This window comes from Protopterus annectens, chromosome 12.part0, assembly GCF_019279795.1.
Source record: "Protopterus annectens isolate FY-2018-M chromosome 12.part0, PAN1.0, whole genome shotgun sequence".
Lineage (NCBI taxonomy): Eukaryota > Metazoa > Chordata > Ceratodontiformes > Protopteridae > Protopterus > Protopterus annectens.
The window spans coordinates 498,335,792-498,360,533 of NC_056746.1; the positions used below are offsets into that span (position 1 = coordinate 498,335,792).

Sequence of the window (24,742 nt, forward strand, 5' to 3'; positions counted from 1 at the left end):
CTGCATTTGATGAAACTAAGTTTAAATGGGATTCTTTGAAATAATCAATAACTGCAAAGGTTCCAGCATGACAAGTTACAAGTTTGCAAGGGGCAGTTCTTTCAATAAAGAGGATATGCTGTATTTCTGAGAAAGCACTGGCTGAGCTCCAGATTAGATTTGTGGAATCATCATGAATAAAAATGAAAAAAAAAATAGATTAAATTCCATATCAGATCCAAGAGACTGATTCACGTATTTCCTGCAGTAAAAGCTCAAATCATCTAAGACCTAGATAATTTGAGCTTTTGTTGTAGGAAAATCATGTAAAACCTTGACCAGCAATGGCAAAGGACTCTATCTCTCTGGACTGAATCTTGATTCAACAGATTGGGATAGTGAGTGTGATGGTGTGATAAATGTGGAGCACGAGTGACTTCTTTAACTCTAAAGGAATGCTGTGTAGAACACTGACCTTGATATGTCAATGAGTTTTATCTACTAACTAGTGAAGTCTTTTAAAAGGGGTCTGAGGCTTTGGATTTTATGGGACCAGAAGTGTAGCTACTGTGCGGTGAAGCAGGCAACCACCATGGGTTATTTTTTTGCTTTTCACGTAAGTATGAGGTCAGGGAGTATAACATGAAGACTTTAGGAGGAAAGGAGTAGCAGATCACAGACTGGAGTATGGGCTCTTTTTTTTCTGTTTGCTCCTTAACCTGGCCTTGAGGTTTGCCAAATCAAGGAGTGGCACCTGACAACAAATGAGCCAGCTATGGCTCGGAATGGGACTTGTCATACTCCAACATTCCTGAAGATAGCACACCTCTGGACTCTATGTATGGGAAATGAAATGCCTTTTTAATCCACTAAATTATTTAATGGGTCACTAAAGGGGCAGAGATGGTGTGGTGTGCCAGTCCTCATAACTTCATAAAATTAAGCTTGTGCATACTATGTAAAGTGCACAAACCAAATTAGAGCAGCACACATCAATATTCTGATATCTGCTTTGGGCTGCACTAATTTAGTTTCTATTTTCAGTATTTGAGATTTGCTAATGTAGGGGGATAAAACTATAGTTCCACCGTTTCCAGATAAATTTCTGTATATAAAGTGATTGCATGTGTACACAGCATGATAGCATGTTAGTATGTACTGAGAAACAATTTCTACGGTACATCAGTTTGGGTTTATATAACTTCACTGAGTTTTTGAAAACTTAAAATTTATTTGGTTGAGACCATATGATCAAGTTTCTGAAAACTCAAAAATGAAAGGAAAAAAAAACAAATCTATGTTTTCGCCTGGGGACCATCCATCTTGCACCCCCACCCCCCTGCAGCTTATATATTCCAACTCCAAGATCACACTACAGTGGGGAAAAGGGTCAATTCCCTGATCTCCACTGTACCGTGATCTACACAAAACAGCTTCAAAGGGGAATTTACCCTTTTCCACACTGTAGTGTGATCTCAGAGTTGCTATATATAATTTGCAGGGGGTGTGCAGGGAGGCTTGCCCCCCTGCAAAAAAGATAGATTTGTTTTCGGAAACTTGATCATATGGTCTCGACCATATGAATTTCGAGTTTCTGAAAACTCAGTGAAGTCCTATAAACCTTATCAGTTTAACAGTTTGCCTGGTGTGTTCTTAAGTAGAGAAGCCATTTTTTGCCACTGCAACTTCAACAAGCCTTCCTTCCCAAGACAGTCTGCTAAAATTTCAAACTGTGATGACAGATTTCATCCTGATTTCTCCCAGCAACAGGTGCTACAGCAACAGTATATCTATTGTCCCTGGAATATATGTCACCCTGCATACCTCAGCTCCTCATGGATAGCATCATATTAGAAAGCTAGGGGTGGTTCCTGACAAGTATATGGAACTAGTCTTTGTATTCCTTACAGATAGTGATTCCTCTTCTCCATTCCATAAAGATGGAACTTCTGTGGTAGATGGACATAAATGATCTTCCCAAGTGGAAACCTCTTCATCCTCCAACAATAACTCAACAGTCAATCAACACTTGTAAACACATATTAATCAGATAATGCTTGGAAATGTTGTTTCAACTGTCTTTAAGATAAAGGCAAATGGTCTCTAGAGGAAATGTGTCTTTACATCAGAGTGAAAAAAAAATTAAAGTAGTGTAGTTAGTCACATTCAGTTCAGTACAAACAACAACACATTTATATGGTATATCAACAAATGGTGGTTGGGGCTGTCTTTTCAGATCTGCCAGGAGGCATTAGTGATCTGGAACTGAGTCATTCAGCATAATCAGCACTTATCTGCAGTACATCTTGCAGACTTACCGAATCACTTACCATGTTGTCTCTCAGAAGAGAGATAATTTTAACTCACAAAAGGAAAATTGATCCATAGACCTTTCAGGGTATAGTGCAGATATGTGGCATGACAGAAATGGGCATGTTTGACAAACAATTCAGCAATCAATTCCAAGATTTTTCTCTACTACCTCACCATTCAATGTAGAAAAAAGATGCTTCTCCAGTCCCATAAACTCAAGCATTACCTTACTTTATGCCTTCACTCCATTTCCTCTGATTCAGAAAGTTCTAGCAAAAGTGAAGCAGGACAGAATAATTCTTATTATCACAGCTCCATCTTGACCGAAACTGGTTATTCTTCTCTCATGGCTCTTGCTTTACAGAAATCAATGAATCTCATAACATCTAGATAGGAATTTTAATTCCTAATATTGCATCCTTCTGTAAGTACAAAATATTCTAATGAAATTGAGAAGCTGTATGACAAGGAAACTTAGTTACAAAAACCGAAGATCTCTGTTGGACTAATGCAGAAGCTTAGACCTACTAAATTATCTTATTTCAAAGGTGCTGGATTATTTAAAGCAGGTTTAATAAAATTTAACATATTTTTCCATCAAAGTGTGCCTCGTCACTCTCGCCTGTGTATCTACCTTTTCTCTCTGAGTAGCAAACTCATTTTAACTCCTTCCTGAAACTTTACTAAGCTTGAGCCCTCCTAGTCAAAAACATTTTTATACTACCTGGAATTTGAACTTCATGCTGAAAAAAGTAATTCTACTTCCATTTCAACTATATAGCACATTGGAGATTAAATATTCTAATTGATATAACCTCATAGGGAAGGATTTCAGAGTTGCAAAACTAGATGTGGAAGTTTTCTTTCATTACTTTCCTCACTGTAAGGATATATCTACTCCTTTTTATAAAGATGGTACTCTCAACAGTATCATTTAACAAGCTCATTCACTGCTTTCCATCCAAACAGCTAAATAGGAGAAACCATCTCCTACCTATGTCAGAAGTGCACATACAACTAATACATTGTATAAGAAAAGCTCATGACTTCAGATAAAAAACATCAAATTTGTGTCTCTTTTAAGAAACGGAAATGAAGGCCTATCTATAACTAAAGTAACTTCATCAAACTAGAAGGCCCACTGTATGCCTTTTTACCATGATAAAGACACACACATTATATATATATATATATATATATATATATATATATATATATATATATATATATATATATACTTTGTATTGCTACACCACATTTTGTAAGATCAACAGCTTATTTCAGATTTCTTTCTGCTTAAGACAGTTTAGAAACTATATATGGACCGAAGTCTATACTTATACCAACACCACAACTTGGGAGCACAGTCTAGAAATAGGACAGGTTTGGGATGGATGTATTATAGGGGATACTGTAGCTGTCTACTTCCCAGGGTAACATAGTACTGCTTTGGAATCTACCCAAATGGTATGATTCATTGTTACAGTGATCCTCTGCAAAGATGTTAGCACAGCTGTGTATGTAAGGTACTTAGCATACCAGTATGATCTTCAAGAGAAATAACAATAGGTCTTTGTGGAGAAATCACTGTAACAGCAAAGCTTCTCCCTCCCATACTTTCAATTTATGGGGAAAAATGTATATATATATATATATATATATATATATATATATATACATAGATAGATACATATATATGTGTGTGTATGATTTCTGAGATTGTACAACAGTGAGGTAAAGGCAAATTCCCTAAACTTGCTGTTCCGTGATTTCATACAAAAGGTTGCCAGCAAAAACTCCACAGAAAAGAACGTTTGCTCATATGAGTATTTGCTCTTATTTACAGTTTCATGTGTGCATTCAATGTTTTTACCTGCAACTATATATGTATATAAATGGGTTCAGTTTATAATCTCGAAATCCTGAAATATCGAATTTCAGAATCTTGAGATTATAAAGCCAAACTCCCAAAACATCGAACCCCTAGAAGTGCGAAATTCAAAATCACAACTTCTATACTGACCATACATCACACACATGCACATACATACACTCCTCGCCACACACAAACACACAAAACTACCCTACATACAAGCAGGGGGCAGGCCCCGCTGCACCCCCTACACCCCCTACTTAAATATACTAACTCCAAGGTCACACTACACAGACAAACACCCAAAAACACCAATACATAAGCTGCATTCCCCTCGCACACACACATCATAGTAACAAAACACACTGATGCACACTAAAGCCCCTACCCAAAACCCTTAGAACATAAACCCTTACCTGAATCTCCAGCTATCCATTAACACAGCGCAACACCAGAACCGCTAATTCAATATCTCCAAACTTTGAGATTTTCAATTTCACGCTTCTGAGGGTTTCACTGTTATGGGCTTTCGACTTTATGATCTCGAGATTCTGAAATTCGATATTTCAGGATTTCGAGATTATAAAGTGAACCCATATAAATATATTTACTTACAATTCTGTTTGGATTGCGATCCTTGAAAACTGTTTCTCAGTAGTGACAGTATTCTTATTTTTACAGTGCATTTGGTTCAGCAGTGGGAATGTGTCTATATCTGCTCCAAACACACTTAACCTCAGTGGTTTCCAGGCTAAAAGAGCTAAAGACGAGATGGGCTAGTCCTCAGTACATATGAACATCTAATGCTACTTACATTAAAGCCTTCCAGTCATGAGAAATACATTCATCCCTGCAAAGGAACTGAATACAGATGAGAAAATCTAATCAGTAAAAAGGGAAACAGAAGACTGGCAAAACAAAATCTTATTTTTTGTAGTCAGAGTGACCTATTATCAAAAATAAATTGTTATTAAATACCTCATACAACTGAAATTTAAATAAATATATCATGTGACACTTATTTATTGATTTTTAAGGTAGGCACTACATCCCTGTTCTATTTGTGTCACTAGTATGGAGTGTGGCAGCAAACAAATTGCTGTAATGTATGACATCAGCAAGAAAGGAAAGGTTCACTTCTGTCTCTTTAACAGAAAGGCTATAAAAATCTGAGAATTGATTACAGAACGTCTGCAATAATAAAGCACCAAATACAATCACAATCCTTACATCTGGTTATGTCCCTAAACTTTGGCAGCCGGAAGTTGTACCAATTCAGAAGGGACGATACTCCATCTGATCCAGAAAACTACATACTGATTAATCCTGTACACATCCTATGCAAGGTGTTGGAAAGCATGCTCTTCCAGTTAATTCAGGCTGACACATAATTAATATATATTGTGAAGCACAGTTCAACTTTTCTGAATATGATGACTTTCATTAATGAGCTTACAGCTGCCACGGACAATTCACATAGTATACCTAGATTTGGCAGAGGCCTTTGAAATCATCCCCACTGCAGAATAATCTTCATACACTAAGAGAGTAACATCAGTGATAACTGTGTTAACTATCAGGTGGACAGATGATGGCTTGGGTTGTCAAGCAGCTCTCAGAGAATCATGGTTGATGGACTTCTTTTTTAACCTACCAAAGTGATCAGTGATCATGTACAAGAATTAGTACTGTCATCTGTTTTTTTTTTTTTTTTTAATTTTCTACTTCTTTGGATTAAAACTGGGTAAGCATTTGAGAATAACAAACTATTCAATTGATTGCAAGCGGAGTATTATAATTGTGGTATAATTATGCCCCCAACTGATACTAGGGTACTGCTAGATGAATAGGTCAAGGCCCACTCTATACTTTCACCTTTAATGTGAAAAAATGTAGTATCGTTTGTTTCAGAAAAAAAAAATTCTTTGATTATACATTTAATCAATACTTACCAAAGACAGAGCAAAAAGTTAGGTATTTGGGTATAATATTTCAATGTGGCACTTAGGATAGAATTGAAGTTGGTCCATATGATTTCAAAGAGCATTCCAGTCAAACTAGGGATATGATTATGCCTCTCAGCATCTCATTGATATGTTGAGCTATTGAATATAACATTAATTATTTCCAAGGTTTGTTGACCAAATGTCTGATGCAGCTTGAAAAGATATCAGAAAAATCAAGGACCTTTGTGATCTTGACTACTGCGGTAGACTGAGGAAACTATTGCTCTAGTCTATGCTATACTGGCTACTCAGAAAGGCTGTCTAACTTGTTTTCAAGGCTGTCTGACCCAATACTCTTTGAGGATACAAAATGAGGAAGTAATACTGATTCAGAGACTCATACACTTTAAAATCAGCATAAATAATAATGCACTAAAGGAATAGGTACACTGCCATGGGGTATCTATATCTCTGAAAAGAACTTTTTTTGGCAATGCCTCAGAGTAGGCTTGATAGGCTCCCTATTGAAATGTTGGCATTCAAAATGCCAAGTGCCAAAAAAAAAAAAAAAAAAAAAAAAGATATAAAACCCGAAGAAGAGCGAATCTCAAAAATTACTCTTCTCCTTAAAACTTTTTTTTTGTGAGGGGTCCTTCCATGTAGGGGGTAAGCCCTGCCAAACTTATATATACCAACTCTGAGATTGCCATCCTTTGGAAAAAAGGAAATGTCCTAAGAAATGGCATCTTGCACTTAGTGTATACAAGTCTGATCTTTTGGCCATTCAGTCTATGCTTTTTGGAACTTGCTCTACGGGGGTCCCAGACATTTTAAATGTTTACTGGGTTGACATCTACATATAGGAAAGAAAATATCAGCACGAGGTGATGTCTGTCAAGTTTCTTGAAGACCAGTATTACATTCATTTCATAACCTATGAACACTAAACTTACTAGGATAATAATGAGTTTCTTTTCTGACTGTGCTACAGAAAACACACACACATATAAACAGAAACACAGAGATGTGGACACACATACATACGCACACACACACACACACACACACACACACACACACACACACACACACACACACACACACACACACACACACACACACACACACACATGCACACACACACACACACACACACACACACACACACACACACACACACACACACACACACACACACACACACACACACACACACACACACACACACACACACACACACACACATACATATTTCACAAGAATGGTTAATTATAAGCAATTTCATTTGACAAGAGCATGCGTTCAATTTCAACCAGCCATCCAGTTAAAGATTACAAAAATGAATTTCTAGGGAAAATGAATACATGGAGTCATTCATTCATGTTAGGAAAATTTTGTAATATATTCAGGTGGGGCCCAACATAAACAAATAAACAATCATACTTCTTCTTCTTCTTTCAGCTGCTCCCGTTAGGGGTCGCCATAGCGGATCAACCGTTTCCATTTCTTCCTGTCCTCTGCATCTTGCTCTGTCACACCAACTACTTGCATGTCATCTCTTACCACATCCATAAACCTTATCTTAGGCCTTCCTCTTTTCCTATTACCTGGCAGCTTCATCCTTAGCATCTTTTTCCCAATATACTCTGCATCCCACCTCAGCACATGTCCAAACCAACGTAATCTTGCCTCTCTGGCTTTGTCTCCAAACCTTCCAACCTGGGCTGACCCTCTAGTATACTTATTCCTAATCCTGTCCATCCTCGTCACACCCAGTGCAAATCTTAACATCTTCAACTCTGCCACGTCAACCTCTGACTCCTGCCTTTTTGTCAATGCCACTGTCTCCAACCCATATAACATAGCTGGTCTCACTACCCTCTTGTAGACCTTCCCTTTCACTCTTACTGGTACTCGTCTGTCACAAATCACTCCTGACACTCTTCTCCACCCACTCCATCCTGCCTGTACTCTCTTCTTCACCTCTCTTCCACACTCACCATTACTCTGAGCTGTTGATCCCAAGTATTTAAACTCATCCACCTTCACCACCTCTACTCCCTGCATCCTCATCATTCCTCTATCCTCTCTCTCATTCACACACACATATTCTGTCTTAGTCCTGCTGACCTTCATTCCTCTTCTCTCTAGAGCATATCTCCACCACTCCAGGGTCTCCTCCACCTGTTCCCTACTCTCACTACAGATCACAATTTTATCTGCAAACATTATATTCTATGGGGACCCCTGTCTGATCTCATCTGTCAACCTGTCCATCACCATTGCAAATAAGAAAGGGCTCAGAGCTGATCCTTGATGTAATCCCACCTCCACCTTAAACGCATCCATCACTCCCACCGCAGACCTCACCGCTGTCACACTACCCTCGTACATATCCTGTACCACTGTTACATACGTTTTTGACACTCCCGACTTCCTCATACAATACCACAACTCCTCTCTAGGCACCCTGTCATATGCTTTCTCTAAGTCCAGAAAGACACAATGCAACTCCTTCTGACCTTCTCTGTACTTCTCCATCAACACTCTCAGAGCAAACATTGCATCAATAAACAATCAAACAAACAAAAAATAAATAAATCATAATGTGAGATGTTATGGGTCCTGAGCTAGCAGATGACATTTCAGAGCATTCTATGTGTCTGTAGTCTGAAGAATTGTAACAATACCAATGGTCATACACAGAATACCATCATCAAAGATACTCTAAACAGAAAAATATGCTCAGATAAAATGGTAGAAGCTTGTAGATGCAATGTGCCTACAACCTCCTATACATTCCTCAGAAGATTACAGTACTGATGTATAACTACACCCCCATGAGATTCAGAGACTCATGTCATGGCACTACATCCCATACCAACAACTAACACAGAGAACAAAAACAAAATTACCAAAACTTTATTAAACTTTAAAGAAATTAACTTTAATCAAAAATACTATAGTACAGAGTTTGATTCCCTCAGCCTTAATTTGTTTACTGTCCAATTCGAAGCAATCACTTCAGTAACCGGTGCTCTTGCATCACCCCTGAAAGGGAGCGCTTTTGTTCAGTAACTTACCTGGTTAAAAAAAAAAAATGTTTTTGCAGGTACTGCACACACTCCCTTAACTAAATATGTTAACTCCATAGTTGCACAATCATAGGGAAAGTGCAAATACCACTTCCTCAAAACTCCTTGCTCTTCCATTGCCACAACTTTGGAACACTGCAAACCCACCATTAAAAATACTGAACAAACTCCAAAGCAGTGCACACACAGACACACAATAATAAAATAAAATAAAATAGATTAAAAAGTAGCCCACAGTATCACTGAAATCAAATGATACCCTTCCCTGAAAAAATGAAGTAATTGGATCTGAGACTCAATTTGGAAAAAAAATCTTCATTGAAACTGTCATTGATCAAGCAATGTGCTTCTAACTTCCTGACTTTCAAAATACTCATGAAAAAATGGCAAAGTCAGATTTAAGACATCTATATATTACAGAATATCATACAATGTCAGCATACAGTAAACATTTGGTTAACCCTGCAATAGTAGGTGTGACAACCCCACTTAAACCCGGGGCAGTAACTAAGGAGCCTCAGTCCTCACCGTCACTGAAAGCAGGGATAGAAATACATGATTTCCCCTAAGAGTACACTCGGAAGACGCTCCAAACCTGGGACTGGACCGTATGCTTCACTCCAGGTACCCAAATGAGTCTTCACACAAACCACTGCAGAGCACTGTGCCCCAGTTCTAGGTTTTTGACACAGTCACTCATAAATATTTGATATTCACACATACAAACACTCTTGGGAAAGACTGGTATAGAATAACTGCTATGTCCTCTTTCCCAAATTACAAGGTAATGGCTACCACCAGTCAAAAACCACAATACCTTTCAAAAAGGGTGTTCAATTATATTGGGAAAAACAAATATTGATATAAAGGGTAGCATGTAATCCAAGCAGCAAGACGTTTCAGAGTGACCTTGGTGTTATCACAATAAGCATAAATGCTCTCAGGTTATTAAAAATACTTTCTAAATAACCAGCCACAATAAAATGCAGTAAAATATTTAATAAATAAAATTATTTAAAACATATATACACTGAAAAACTGATTCTAATAAACCACAGAGTTTCACATACAGGAATTATGAAAATAACACTGTAGGATAGGTTTCACACTGACTGTAGAAAAACTCTAACTATCTACCTGTAGTTCCCTAACTGTGTAAAGATTAACTGTCCCTGTCCAATCTAATTCAGCAAGGCAAGATGATGCTCTTACTTCTGCAAGACAAAAATGAGAATTTATGTCTACTCTTCATGCTGTTGTCTGGCTCTCAGCGACTAGAATAGCAACTCCTACTGTTTCTGCTGAACAGCTCTGGAAAACTCTGATAACTACTGAGCTGGAAAACAACAACTGACTACTGAACAACAATTAAACAACTACCACAATTACAACAACAACTGAACTTTGACTCAGAACCTGCTTTTATAGCAGAATTTTTTTAAAGTCACAGAAAGCTGTTATAAGAATCCTACTCTCTTATATCAGAGTTTAAAAAGTAAACAAAACAGCTGCTGTGGAGATTCTATTCCTTTCAGCTGTGGAACACGATGACATCACATCTAGGTCAGCTGACTGGCATAACCTACATTCAGAATTCTTTTTAAAAAAATACATGTACATTTAGTTAGCTAGAAGAACACTGTTTGAATCAAACATCTCACATAAATCAAAATAATAATCGAAAAACTTAAACTTATTTACAAAATTATAGCTAGTCATGCTGGCATATATAACACAAGGTAATTTACAATTATTTACAAGTATTTACAAAATGTCAGCCAGTCATGCTAGCACAGATAACAGTATCTGACATCCTCACATTTTTCCCCCCTTTGAAGACTCAAGCTAGATTTTTTAAGTGAACCTAGAAAATTGTCACTTGAGAACAATGGCATTGACTAAAAATGTATTAACCCATACCTCTTCTTGAGAATCCTTCTGCATTGACATTGCTAAAATCTGGACTGGCTAATGCAGGGGGTCCTCCCAATGCCTCTTTAAGCTTCTGGAAGGCCTGCTCGCAATCTATGGTCCACACTACCTTATCTGGCTTGGTTTTCCTTGTTAGGTCAGTAAGAGGTACAGCTATTGTACTATAGTTGGGCACAAATTTCCCATAGTACCCCTCTGTCCCTAGGAAAGCTCTCATCTGCTTTTTGGTAACAGGGACAGGCCATGCCTGAATAGCTTCCACTTTGGGAGATTATGGCCTATTCTTACCACTCACCACTCTATGTCCTAGGTAGGAGACCTCTGCCATAGCCAGCTGACACTTACTAGGCTTAATGGTCAACCCTGCCCTTTTTAATCTACCTAAGAATACCCTGACATGTTAAGGGTGTTCTGGCCAGGAAAGACTGTAAATGGCAATATTGTCCAAATAAGTGAGAGTTTTATCTCCTGATCCTACTAAAATATGATCTACTAACCTTTGAAAGGTTGCTGGGGCATTCATCATCTCAAATGGCATCCTTGTAAACTCATATAATTCAAAAAGTGTTACAAAAACTGAGCTCTTTTTAGCAATGGGAGTTAAGGGCACCAAACAGTATCCCAATGTCAGATCAATAGTGGTCAGATACTTAGCCCCACCCAGCTGTTCTAAAACTTCATCTGTTCTAGGCATGGGGTATGCAGCTGACGCTATATAACTGTTTAACTTTATGTAGTCTACACAGAATCTTACACTACCATCATTCTTCATTAGCAATACTACTGGGGAAGCCCAAGGACTACCGGACTCCTGGATTACCCCCAGCTCCAACATCTCCTTTATTTCCTCCTTCAAAGTTTGCTTGACTCACTCAGGCAACTATAATGAGCTTGCTTGATAGGCCTTTTGGGTCTTGTATCCTCATGGTGCTTAACTAGGTAAGTACACCCAGGTCTCCTGGTGAACATGCCCCCAAATTCCTGTAACACTGCTCATATTTCTTTAAAGTGAATAGGGGATAGCCTCCAAGATATTGCTACAACTCCCACTGAGATGTCAGTCTGAGCCTCACTGAGAAGGTCAGTTATCAGATTCCCCTCAGACTCCTCCTGCCATCCACTGTGAATGCTCAGCACCAGGACCTCCTTATTGTGTTAAGGTTTCATCATGTTAACATGGTACAGCTTATGTCCTTACTTCCTGCCTACTAAGTTTATCAGGTAGTTAACATCGCCAACTTTCCTTACCACTTCGAATGGTCCCTCCCATGCTGCCTGCAGCTTATTGTTTCTGACAAGAATAAGCACAATGACCTGTTGCCCCACAGTATACTCTCAGGCTCAAACATTCCTGTCATAGCAAACTTTTTTCTGCTGTTGGGCTACTGCTAGGTTTCCTGGGCCAAACCCATGAGTTCCCTAAGCCTTATCCTGAAGTTTAGAACTTTGCAGTGGATGACGCAATTGTTCAGTGGTAACATTGTCACCTCACAGCAAGAGGTTCTCTGGTTTGATTCATTGTTACAGTGCCTTCTGTGTAGAGTCTGCATGTCCTCCCTGCATTCATGTGGGTTTCCTCCAAGTGCTCCGGTTTCCTCCCACATTCAAAGACATGCAGTGTTTCTCCCTGGGCCTCCACTGAAAATTGCCTACATTCCAAGTTGGATTTTCCCAGTTAACAAATGTTAAATAAATAAATAAATATGCTGCAACAGACTCCTTGTGGGATTCATGCTCACCTTCCCACACATCATGAACCAAATGTAAAGGCCCCCTCACTCTATGCCCATACAGCAACTTAACGGGTGAAAAGCCTTTATATTCCTGAGGTTCCTCTCTGTAGGCAAATAATAAATGGGGCAAATATTTATCCTACTCCCTTTTAAACTGGCCTACAAATGCCCGTAACATAGTCTTTAATGTAGAGTTTAACCTCTCCACAAGACCACTAGTCTAGGGATGATAGGGGTGGTTTTTAAATGCTTCACCCCATGATACTTCCACAGATAAGCCAGTAGGTCTGACATAAAGTTGGCACCTCAGTCAGTCAGTATCTCCCTCAGAAAACTACCCTGGTGAAAATTTCTAAAAATGCATCTGCCACATTCTCTGCCTCAATGGAGGACCTAAGGGTATCTGGTAGCATAATCCACCAGCACCAGGATATACTCCTTTCCTGTAGAACTTAGAGTACCCAAATGCCCTACAATATCCATGGCTACCCTCAAAAATGTCTATTCAATCACAGGCAAAGGCATTAATGGAGCCTTGACCTTGTCTTCCCATCTTGCCTACCTTTTGGCACTGCTCACAGGTTCTTCAGTACCCCTTTACATCCTTTGCAATCCCAAGCCCATAACAGTTTTGCATAATGCATCTATTAGTATGGTTTATGCCCATATGGCTTGCAAAAGGAATATCATGGGCTATGGCTAGAAGCACCAGACTGTAGGATCTGGGCACTACCAACTGCAGTATTACCTTACCCTCTAGCCCTCCCTCAGGGGTCCACTCTCTGTATAATAAACCTTTGTTCTAGTATACAGACTATCCTCTTTCTTGAGCATCAGGTGCCACTTTAGCTACCTTTCTCAAGCCTTGTAATGTAGGATCTGTAAGTTGAGCCTATCTCAACTCTACTTTTGTGACTCTTCCCAGCTCCCCTTCCACAGGAAGCCCAGTATCCTCTGTCAGCAGTGCTTCCTGTCACCCTGGATACCAGCACTCACCTCTGTCCTTGCAGCAACCATGTCCACAGGAGCACCAGTACCTACCAGCAGCTGTGGTTCACCTTCAGGCTCACTGCTACAAGGTAGCTCCCTCCTTGAAGTAACCACATCACCGGCCCCAAGCTTGACTGCATGCCACTGCATGCACACAAGGTACTACACTATCATTCCCAATTAAGACATCTGCATGGATATCCTCAAACACACCTACCTACTTGTTCCCTTTTTCACCCTCCCAGTCAAGATGAACCCTGGCCAAAAATATTTGGAATGGGGATCCACCTAAAGTTCTGGCAGGTGTGGACTACCCAAGCAAGTACTACTCCTCCTTAACCACTGCAGGCCTTACACTGGTTATATCAGAAGCTGTGTGTCTTTTAGTAGTGGTCTGTCTTCCATCCACTAAGATAGGATACAAATTTTGGTGATAATTTGGCACCTGTGTTGTTTCCAGACAACGTACCACTGGAATTTTGTCATTCCCACTTGCTGGCTTCCTCACCTTTTGTTTCTCACCATATATATTCTACATGGCCCCTCTGATTACGTTTGAAACATCTTATCCCTGATCCTGACCATGTGCTTGAACTAGTGGCTTCTTTGGTTACTGGTGAACTTTGTTGGAGTGGTTTAGGCTGTCCCTCATTGGTTCCCTTATGTCCATGTGCAGCACTGGCTATCCCTTTCTTATGCAGTGATTCCCTACTTGCCAAGTACAGATCCTCTTTTCTCCCCAATTCATTTGCAGAGTTATACACTCAGTCTGCCAACCAGATCCTCATGTCCTCAGGCAAAGTGCGGAGAGCTTTTTCCCTCACCAAAAGGTCTGTTAGTCCTTCAGAAATGGCGACCTGACACCCACTCTCTCACCTGTGCAAGTAAGTACTTAAATCGGCAATGTAATCACATATACTTTCATCTGCCTTGTGGCTATGTTCACAAATCTTTTTTCTATACATTTCAGGAGTTAATTAAAAGTAATTGAGTAAACATTGTTTTACACGACCATAATTCAAACAATCAATATCAGACAGTTTAGCAATTGCATTAACAGCACTACCATGGAGTAAGGGGATCAGGAACTGTACCCAGAGCCCTTAGTCAACATTATATTGTTTACATACCCTCTCAAATATATAAATAAAACTATGAAAGTAATCTCCCTCCTATACTGAGGAAACAGTTTACTCACCTTTATGGGTTCTGGGGTTCAGTCATTCCCTTCCCCATTACCATCACAACCCTGGTGAAGGGTTAGAAGCTCCTTTTCATGCTGTCTTTACCTCTCATTTTCTTCAGCTTCCATCTGCAAACATTGCAGTTCATACTGATGCTGTCTTTCCTTAGTCTCCAAATGTTTGGCTTCCAGTTCATGCTGATGCTGCTTCCCCTCGTCTTCCTGTTCGAGTCTCCTTAACTCCAAATGAATTTTAAGTCCTCTGAGGAAAAGGTACACTGTCTTGTCTCAAAAGGCTGCTTAACCCCAACACCAAACTGAATATACTCTGAGCTGCTGGTCTGCTCTGTGACTGCAACTAAGGCTGAGATATTGCTTCCTTAGTCAGGTTGGCATGCACCAGTCCTTTGGCTTCACACACCTTAGCCAACTGGTTCCTTGACAGCTTGCTATAATCCTCTGCTGGCATCTTTGCCTGCTGTCCCTGACTAAACTGACTAAAAAATAATTAAAACTGTTGTGAAATGAAACTCTGTATGTTTATCTTGTGGCTGTTGAGAGTGCACACCTCAGTGACAACTACCTACAGGCTATTAAAGCTCAATTGAGCACAGAGAAAACCCACCAAAAGCTAAGTATGCCCTACAGGAATAACCACTTTCTCTCTAACTCCACTAGGCTTACCATGGCTATTACCTACCTTCTACCTTCTCTACTTTATGGAGCACCTCTTCTTTCCAATCTGTCTGCTTCCAACACCTCAAAACTTGAAATTTGTTATAATAAGATCTCCAAATTTGCTACCAATTCCAAAACCTCAACACACCACTGCCTTACTCTACATTCCCTAAACTGGCTAGAGCTCTCCAACCACCTAGACTATCTCCAACTAACCACTGCTCACAAACTCATATTCTACCCAGATAAATGCCCAGCCTTAACTAATATCCTTCCACCATACATACCAAATCGTTCTCTGAGATCTGAAAACCAAAACCTAATCTCCATCCACAAACCCAAACATTCTGCTGGACAGCTTCTACTGTCCTTCTCTCTAGGCAAGAAATGGAACTCTCTCCCACCCTCACTCAGGACTATACCCAACCCAAAATCCTTCAAGACCCAACTGTTCTCATACCTGTCATCTAAACGGAAATGTTCCTGCTTTCACCCTACTTAATACCTAGGGAATTTTTCTCCCCTCTGAGCTCTATACACCCTGCTCCTCTTTTCCTCCAAACTTTTCTGCTCCTCTTTTTCTCCAAACTTTTATTACTACTCTCCCATAATAGACTTAACTGTCGATGTTGTGATTAAGTAAATGTCTCTCTAAACTCCAAGTTTGCAAATTTTGTAAATGTCACTTCTGTAAACAAAAAAAAAAAAAAAGAGATGCACATTTACTCTATGTATAACCTGACTGCTTGAATTTTACATTTAACAACCCTTAAGATTTTGTATTGCTTTACTGTATTGCTTTTGAAATTCTCAACTGTATGAAGTTTATGCCTGTACTTATCTTCAATACTCTGTAAACCTATTGTATTGTACTGTTTTTTGGAGCGTTTCTCCCCGGGCCTCCACTGAAAATGGGCACTTCTTGGCCCAGTGGACTTCCCTGGTAATCAAACTGAAATAAATAAATAAATAAATAAATAAATAAAATAAATAAATTAACATCCCACACTGCTGGCACAAAATAATATGACAACCCCGCTTAAACCCGGGGCAGTAACTAAGGAGCCTCAATCATTACCACTATCTCCGGTAAGGGAGCATCACTGAAAGCAGGGATAGAAATACACAATTTCCCCAAAGAGCACACTGGGAACAGACCCTAAACCTGGGACTAGGCTATATGCTTCACTCCAGGTCCCCAAATGAGTCTTCACACTAACCACTGCAGAGCACTGTGTCCCAGTTCTAGCTATTTGACACAGTCACTCTTAAATATTTGATATTCACACATACAAAACACTCTTGAGAAAGACTGGTACAGATTTACCTGCTATGTCCTCTTTCCCAAATTACAAGGTAATGGCTGCCACCAGTCAAATACCACAATACCCCTGAAAAGGGGTGTTCAATTATATTGGGTAAAATAAATATTGATGTAAAGGGTAGCATGTAATCCAAGCAGTAAGGCTTTTGGAGTGGCCCTGGTGTTATCACAGTAAGAATAAACATCTCAGGTTATTAAAAGTACTTTCTACATAACCAGCCACAATAAACAGTAGTAAAATATTTAATAAATAAAATAATTTAAAACATATATATACTGAATTCCTGATTAAAAAAAAGCAGAGTTTTGTACGTGGGAATTATGAAAATAACACTGTAGGATAAGTTTTACACTGATTGTAGAAAAACTCTAACTAACTGTAGTTTCCTAACTGTCTAAAGATTAACTGTCCCTGTCTAATCTAATTAACTCAGCAAGGCAAGATGATACTCTTACTTCTGCAAGGCACATAAAAATTTATGTCCACTCTTCATGGTGTTGTCTGGTCCTCAGAAAATGGAATAACAGCTCCTACTATTTCTGCTGAACAGCTCTGGAAAACTCTGAGTTATAACTACTTATCTGGAAAACAACAACTGACTACTAAACAACAACTGAACAACTACAACAACTGAACTTTATTTAATTGACTTAGAACCTGCTTTTATAGCAGCATTTTTTAAAAGTTACAGAAAGCTGTTATGACAATTCTAATCTCTTATATCAGAGTTTAGAAAGTAAACAAAAAGCTGCTGTGGAGATTCTAATCCTTTCAACTCTGGCACACAAAGACATCACATCTAGGTCAGTTGACTGGCATAACCTACATTCATACCTCTCAACCGTACTGAATTCCTTGGTATTTACTGGTTTTGAGGGCAAAATAACGGGGTGCCATGAATTCCTGAGTGGCCCCTTCAATTCCCTTTTTTTTCAATTTTTTTTTAAAAGTTGAATTTATTGCTGATGCCATTGCGTGCAGGGCGTGTGCAACGACATCAGCTTTATAAGGCAGATTGCTAGCCTGTCGGAAACTCGGATGAGGGCTTGGAGTCTGTGGACATTTTTACTATGTACATTTACTTTGTGGATTTAGGGCAGCAGGCATCAGAGACCAACCAGCAGAGGAGCTGTAACATTTATTTAGTTTTAAAATTTAAGTTAAATTAATCTGCCAGCCAAGCCCAAGAAGAAACAAGTATTTTACTTTCTGCAGTGCAGTGCAGTGTAGCACAGCAGAGTCCGGCCCACCCATCAGGAATCCCAGACTCAGGATTAGAATGAGAAAATCTGCAACCTCCTTCAGCTTCAGGTAAAAGAAAAAAAAAGTGTATTGTGTATGCTCTAGCCCCAAGTAAATAAAAAAGAATAAAAAACCCCCTTATTTATTGCCTTCATTTGCCTAACGGAATCTAACTGTGTCTGTGACTGTCCGAAGCTGACTGCCGAACTGCATATGCAATCACTCTGACTGCAAAAAGTTTCAACTTGCAATTGCAAACTAAGTAACACATTTTAGGCAGGCCAGCCATCAGTTCGCACTTCTCACTGGATTGGTTGTGTGACCAGTGAAGATACTTCAACAACATCCCAGAAAGCTGTTGGGCCAGGTATTTGTCAACAATTCAGAGTGCTTATATAGGGGGAATGCAGAACTATAAAATGGAGAACTGGGACATTTCAAACTAAAGGATGGAGTTTTATATGTTTTAACTTATTCGCAATGCATACCTATTATGTTCAGTTTTTCAGCTGCGCTTTTTAACCAAACTGCAGTTTCGTTATCAGCTGCTGGTGTGATATGCAGGATAGCAAAGCAGTTGCAGAATTTGTTGTCCATTGTCATCAGGTGTGGGCATTACCATTCATAGCAGTATCATTTTTTTTACTTGCGCTTTTAATAAAGCCTTTCTGATTTTTTTTTAATCAGTTTTTACTTTAGCCATGGTTCCGAGTTACCTTTTGTTTTTATTGGCTTGATGTTTTGGGACTTGTGGATTTACTGCAAGCAGCATTTTTGTTTCTCTATGCACATTATTTTGGTGGTGGGGATGGTACAAATTATGTTTGTACCACCACTTCTTTTAATACTGTTTTTGCCAAATGCATGTAAGAGATCAAACACCAATTTAAAACTTGCTCTTGACATGGGGATTGGGGAAAGGTATAATAGTTGGTTTTGTGTTTGGAAGCATGTCTATTTACAGCTTATACTGTCTTGTGTATTTGTATGATGTTATGTTATAGGATATCAGGCTTTGCTTCTTACATGAAACTAAATATCATACGAGTCTTGAGTTTAATTTTTTTTCTGCAGGATAGTTGGATTAATTCAGACAGAACACTGGTAGCTAATCTCCTAGTTTGACTGTGATATTTTAGAATTAAGCAGCTTTTGAAGCTTATTCTGCACTACCCATTCTTAATATAATAAAACTTTTTTGTGCACTTGGTATTGTGTTATTGCCTACCATGAGATGTTACTGACATTTCTTATTAGCTTGCCAAAATATACAGATAATCATGATACTGACTAGTGTACAGGTAAATGTTTTCCAGTATATCATTTGCTAGACATAAAGTGAAAGATGTGTGACATAAATGTTTTGGGATACAATGTAATTGACTGCAGTGGTAAAAACTGTAGTGTATAAATAAAATGTTTGCATGTAAACTGAAGCAAGCCTGTATTGTTGTTGTTAAAGTAAAATTTTATTATTCTCTGAGATTTATATTGAGATTTATATTGATGAAGTCACATAACATTTTTAAAACATTACCAGTGATTCTTTGCTAATCAGTAATCCCGAAAGTTATCTTAAATTAAATACTGGTTTGTCCACTTTACTGATGTGAGGTAAGATACCTGATTAATTAAAATTCATTTTGTTAATGCGCAGGCAGTTCATTATGGTTAAGCTTTGCAAATGTTTGATAGATCACATTTGCTATGTGTAGCAGTGCCTCAGTTTACTTCTCTTATGATTTGAGCTATGGACTGGCCATACATGCAGCAGATTTCCATTTTGTCTTGCCTCTTATTTAATTATAGAGTCTTACAGTGTACTGCTGTAACTGATTAACGGACTTGTTCAGTGACATCATTTAAAATGAGCCGGGATTATTAGACTAAAATTGTACTGCACTGAGAATCATATGTGGTTATGTTTTGGTTCATAAGAGTAATGATGCAGGTTAGCATGCATAGACATGTGATTTGTAGATGGTTGAGGCATGTATTGTATAACACAAGCCAAAGTTAGCTACATTACCTGTCTTATAAGCACAGCTGTATTTCAGTGATTTGCATGTATATCATCACATTTTAGTACACAGGCACTGATAGCTATGTATGTGGGTTTACTGGGGGTATTTTTTTGAATTATATAGTTTTTCTTTTTTAGCATCATTAACATTTTCAAATTCAGATTTATGTAGGTACCTATAAGCTAAGCGTTAGTACAAAGGATAAAACAAGTCCAAATGTTAATATAAATAAAACAGTATTGTTCTGGTTATATTTTGTGTTATTTAATATTATGAGTGTGTGTAGCAGCAGTTATTTTTATAAGAGAAAACTGCATTTTAGTTTTTTTATACACGTTCAAAGTTTGATACAATTTCAAACGTTAATATAAATAAAACACTATTGCACTGGTTATATTTTGTGTTTAATATTTTGTCTGTTCTTCAATTTGCAATTTCATTGGAGTGGGTGGGGCCACATAATTATGCATGCAAATTTTATGTTAACCAGCATGCAGATTTTTTGCCAGTTGTACCTACTTTTCATGGGCCTTTGTCCAGAATTTTGATGTTTCCAGGTTGAAAGTTATGCCTACATTCAGAATTCTTAAAAAAAAAAAAACATGTACATTTGGTCAGCCAGAAGAACACTGGTTCAAACATCTTACATAAATCAAAGCAATAATCAAAAAACATAAACTTATTTACAAAATTATAGCTAGTCATGTTAGCATGTATAACATAAGGTAATTTTCAATTGTTTACTTACAAGTATTTACAAAACTTCAGCCAGTCATTCTAGCACAGATAACAATATCTGATATCCTCACAGTAGGGCACATTTTTTATGGAATAATATTCATGGCCAACAGGCATGGAATCTATTAAAGTCTGTTTTATGTTGAGGGAAATAATGAAATATCATATCTTATTTAATATTTACTTAATATTCAGAGGATTAAAGAACAGAACAAATCTGTATAAAAAAGTAAATAGGATATTTTGTAGGTTTGAGATGAATTGACACATAACAGAATTCCTGAAGGTAGCAATGAAGGAATGCAGAGGCGATGTAATTATGGCAGTAGAAAAAAGACAAGTCATTATCACAGAAGGTGGAGAAAACAAAAACAGGGTAGAATGTAAAATGTCTTGCTCACAGAGATGAATGGAAGTTTGATGGTGAAATAAAACTGCACTTCTTGCAAGTACTCTAGTGTAAAAAGTATTACATTCAATTTTAGCTGCTTCTACATTATAAACTCATAATAAAGCATCATTCCCCTGACTAATATAACAGCATCACTGTGCAATCACTTGGAATGGACTCATGTCTGAGCTTGTTGCAGGAGCATCAGCCATTTCCAAAAGGAGACCAGCTGCTTGGAATCCCACAGCAAGTCATATCTACACCGGAGTGGTCCTTCTCCTTTTTCATTCTTACCTGCACAAACATCTCTTCCACTATTCACTCTTCATCCAAGACATATGCAGTGACTGATAGACTCCTAACTGTTTTTGTCCTTCCAGAGCCTCTCTCTCTCTCTCTCTCTCTCTCTCTCTCTCTCTTATTTTAACCATGTTCCTTCCTCATCTCCTCAGATCTGCTCACATCTCTTCTATTCTTTATCATCCTTTTGACTTTCTCTCCACTTTTCGTAACACATCTGCTTACTTCTAAACCCTGTGTTATTAAATCCTAAGTGCATTGTCTGAATTTGTAAGCTTGTTTATATAAATGCTGATGCCAGCATTTTATTGCTTCATTGTGTTATTTTATGCTTCTCTGTTTTGCGGATATTCTCTCAGTTTGTTGCCTGTATCCTATCATTTTACTACAAATACCAGAATGTTTTCTTGGTGCTGGCTTCTCTGTTATATTAATATATCAGTTCAAGTTGCACTGATTTATTTTTTGATATTTCTTTTATCCTGTTTGGGGGGTCACAGAGGAGCCAGTCCCTATCCTGCCACTCAGTGTGTGTAACGCAGAGAGGCTAATTTGGGCAGTATAACATTGAATCGCAAAAGCCCCCACCCCCCACACACTGAAAGCATACAGACTGAGGCAGTTTAGGGCATAGCCAGTTCACATATTAGCATGTTTCGTTAGTTGGTAGGAAACTGTAGCATCCATCTAAAACCCACACAGACACAGAGAATATATGCATACTCCATAGAGAAGGCAGGTACTTGCAACAAGAAGAAAACTAGAGAATGAAGAGTTGCAATGCAGACATGCTAACCATTGTACTCTGTCACCTCTTTAAGTTGCATACTTGTTTTAAACATCTTGTTTGATATATCTTTGCCTATTTTGTATATTTAAGGCCTCTGGCCTGGGTCATGGAGCCAGCCATCTCATCTAGTGACTACACAAATTAACAAATAAGCAACGATGCAGCGGATATCATTGATGCTCACAGCAAGAAGTTCCCCAGTTCAATTTTCAGCTGAGGTGCCATCTATGCAGCATCTGCATGTCCTCCTCTGTTTGCGTGGGTTTCCTCCGGATGCTCTGGTTTTCTCCCACATTCCAAGGACAAGCAGTAATTGGATTGAACACTCTAAATTGGACACAGGTGTGACTGTGCATGTGAGTATGTGGTATGGAATTACAACCATAGCAGGGCTAGCCACCCAGTGGTGTGAAGCTTGGCTCTAGATGATTTTCACTGTTGAAGTGACACCCCAAACTCATATGCAAAAATGGGAAAAAGGGGTTGTGGATGGATGGATAAATAAAGGTGGGAGATAATAAAAAAGAAAAAAAGAAGGAAAGCTGAGGACAAGTAAAGTGGCTATAGAAAGGCAAAATGAAAATATCTGAAGCGGTGGAGAGTAGGACAAAAAATGTGGACCAATCAGTCTATGTGGTTTATAAAGGAAGATGAGCTGACAGTCACATGATGAAAGAGATGGATAGTAATGCTGAGACTTAGATAGTAAGAGAGAGAGAGTAAGGATATAGACCTAAAATTGCATAGGGAAGCTACTGTGTATAGGATTATGAAAAGGTCAAAGAAATGGGGTTCCAAAGCATGATAGCAATATTACTGAGGAATCTGCTTCCAGATTTTAGATCTGGGCATATACTGCGCTGGGAAAAAGGTATAAAATGGAATCTAGAGCAGAAGGGAACTGGTCTGATGAGAGTCTATAATGGATAAGAAAGGAAATATATGCATGTTGAAGGTGGGAAGTAATGAAAGGAATCAGGAAGACTTCAACAATGAATTCACTTTCAGAACAAGAACAAAATTACATAAATTATTTTAAATGATGTGAAAGGTCTATGAAACCTATTAATCGACAATAAAAGATAACCAACTCACACTTTATGGAAAGCAAGAACAAACCTTACACTTGGTGCTGCCATGAATAAAGTTATGCTTTGTAATTTAGGCACAGCTTTTGGTTTATATATTTACTGATGTTGGATATGAGGCTGGTGAGTTCAGACAACAGGATGAAAGTTAACCTCAAATAATTCAATGTGATAAATTCTGAAAGGAAAGTGCCATTTTGCTTTGTTACTGAATTCATCTACAGGGGCTAAGTGAGTCATAGACACGGAAAAATGGCTTAACCTGTTTGTCTACAGTTGAAAAGAATGTAGCTGTAGAGAAGTTATTTGTTGATAAGTACAAAGTTATTGGAAGTATAATAATGCATGCAGATTACCAGAATGGAAGAGAAACGCATTGCCACCGCAGAAAAGATAAGAATGATAAGAAAATAAATCTATTAGATAAACATATTATTTTATGATTCAAATATTCCTGGAATACTAAAATAGCTTCTTACAATAAGTACCATGTCAAACTATATATTATGAAACAATACCTAGATATAGTAACTACTTTAACTTACCAGTTGTGACAGTTGGAGCAAGATTAGAGAAATATTTCCTTTGTGTCATTTTTGGGGCGACAGTTATTTTGTCTGTTGCCGTCAGCCAGCTATTACTGCTAGAAGTGACACTTTCCTCAGTACCATGTAATGCAAACCGTAGGCTTGATAACTGTTCCTTGCTCAGCATTTCTTGCTGTGCTCTTGTAATAGCAGCTGCGTTTTCAGGACCCATGTTGGCTATCTGCTCCGGTGATAATTCCTGGAATGAATATCATTGTTAAAGTTGAAGCATCTGTTATAAGCACCATCTTTCACATCAGCATGTTTAAAACCATGCATAAAATATACTCGAGTATATACAATGTATGAATGAAACTGGCTGGTGTATCTCAGGTTTATTTCTATAGATACATTTCTTTGTTACTTGTGAATACATGAGTGTGTTTTTAAAAAGTTAATGAGCCCACTTTGCATTTACAAGAATCCTTGTTTGGCATTTCAGCTCAGATGTTTTTCAGTTTATAGACAGCTATATAATATATAAAATTAATCCTGGAACTGTTTTCATTGTAATATATCTTCAGCAAATTATTAC

General features: G+C 38.3%; 1 protein-coding gene across 3 annotated transcripts in view; it reads right to left on the minus strand.

The window, feature by feature from the left end:
* The window catches only part of OTOA (otoancorin), a 952,220-nt gene that overhangs the window by 124,760 nt on the left and 802,718 nt on the right, over window positions 1-24,742 (minus strand). For 2 of the 3 annotated variants that reach the window (XM_044089617.1, XM_044089616.1), the window contains exon 28: window positions 24,166-24,406. In XM_044089617.1, the coding sequence (XP_043945552.1) occupies window positions 24,166-24,406 (241 nt within the window). Of the gene's footprint in view, window positions 1-20,863; window positions 20,899-24,165; window positions 24,407-24,742 lie in introns of those variants that run through there. The other variant, XM_044089618.1, reaches the window with a different exon arrangement.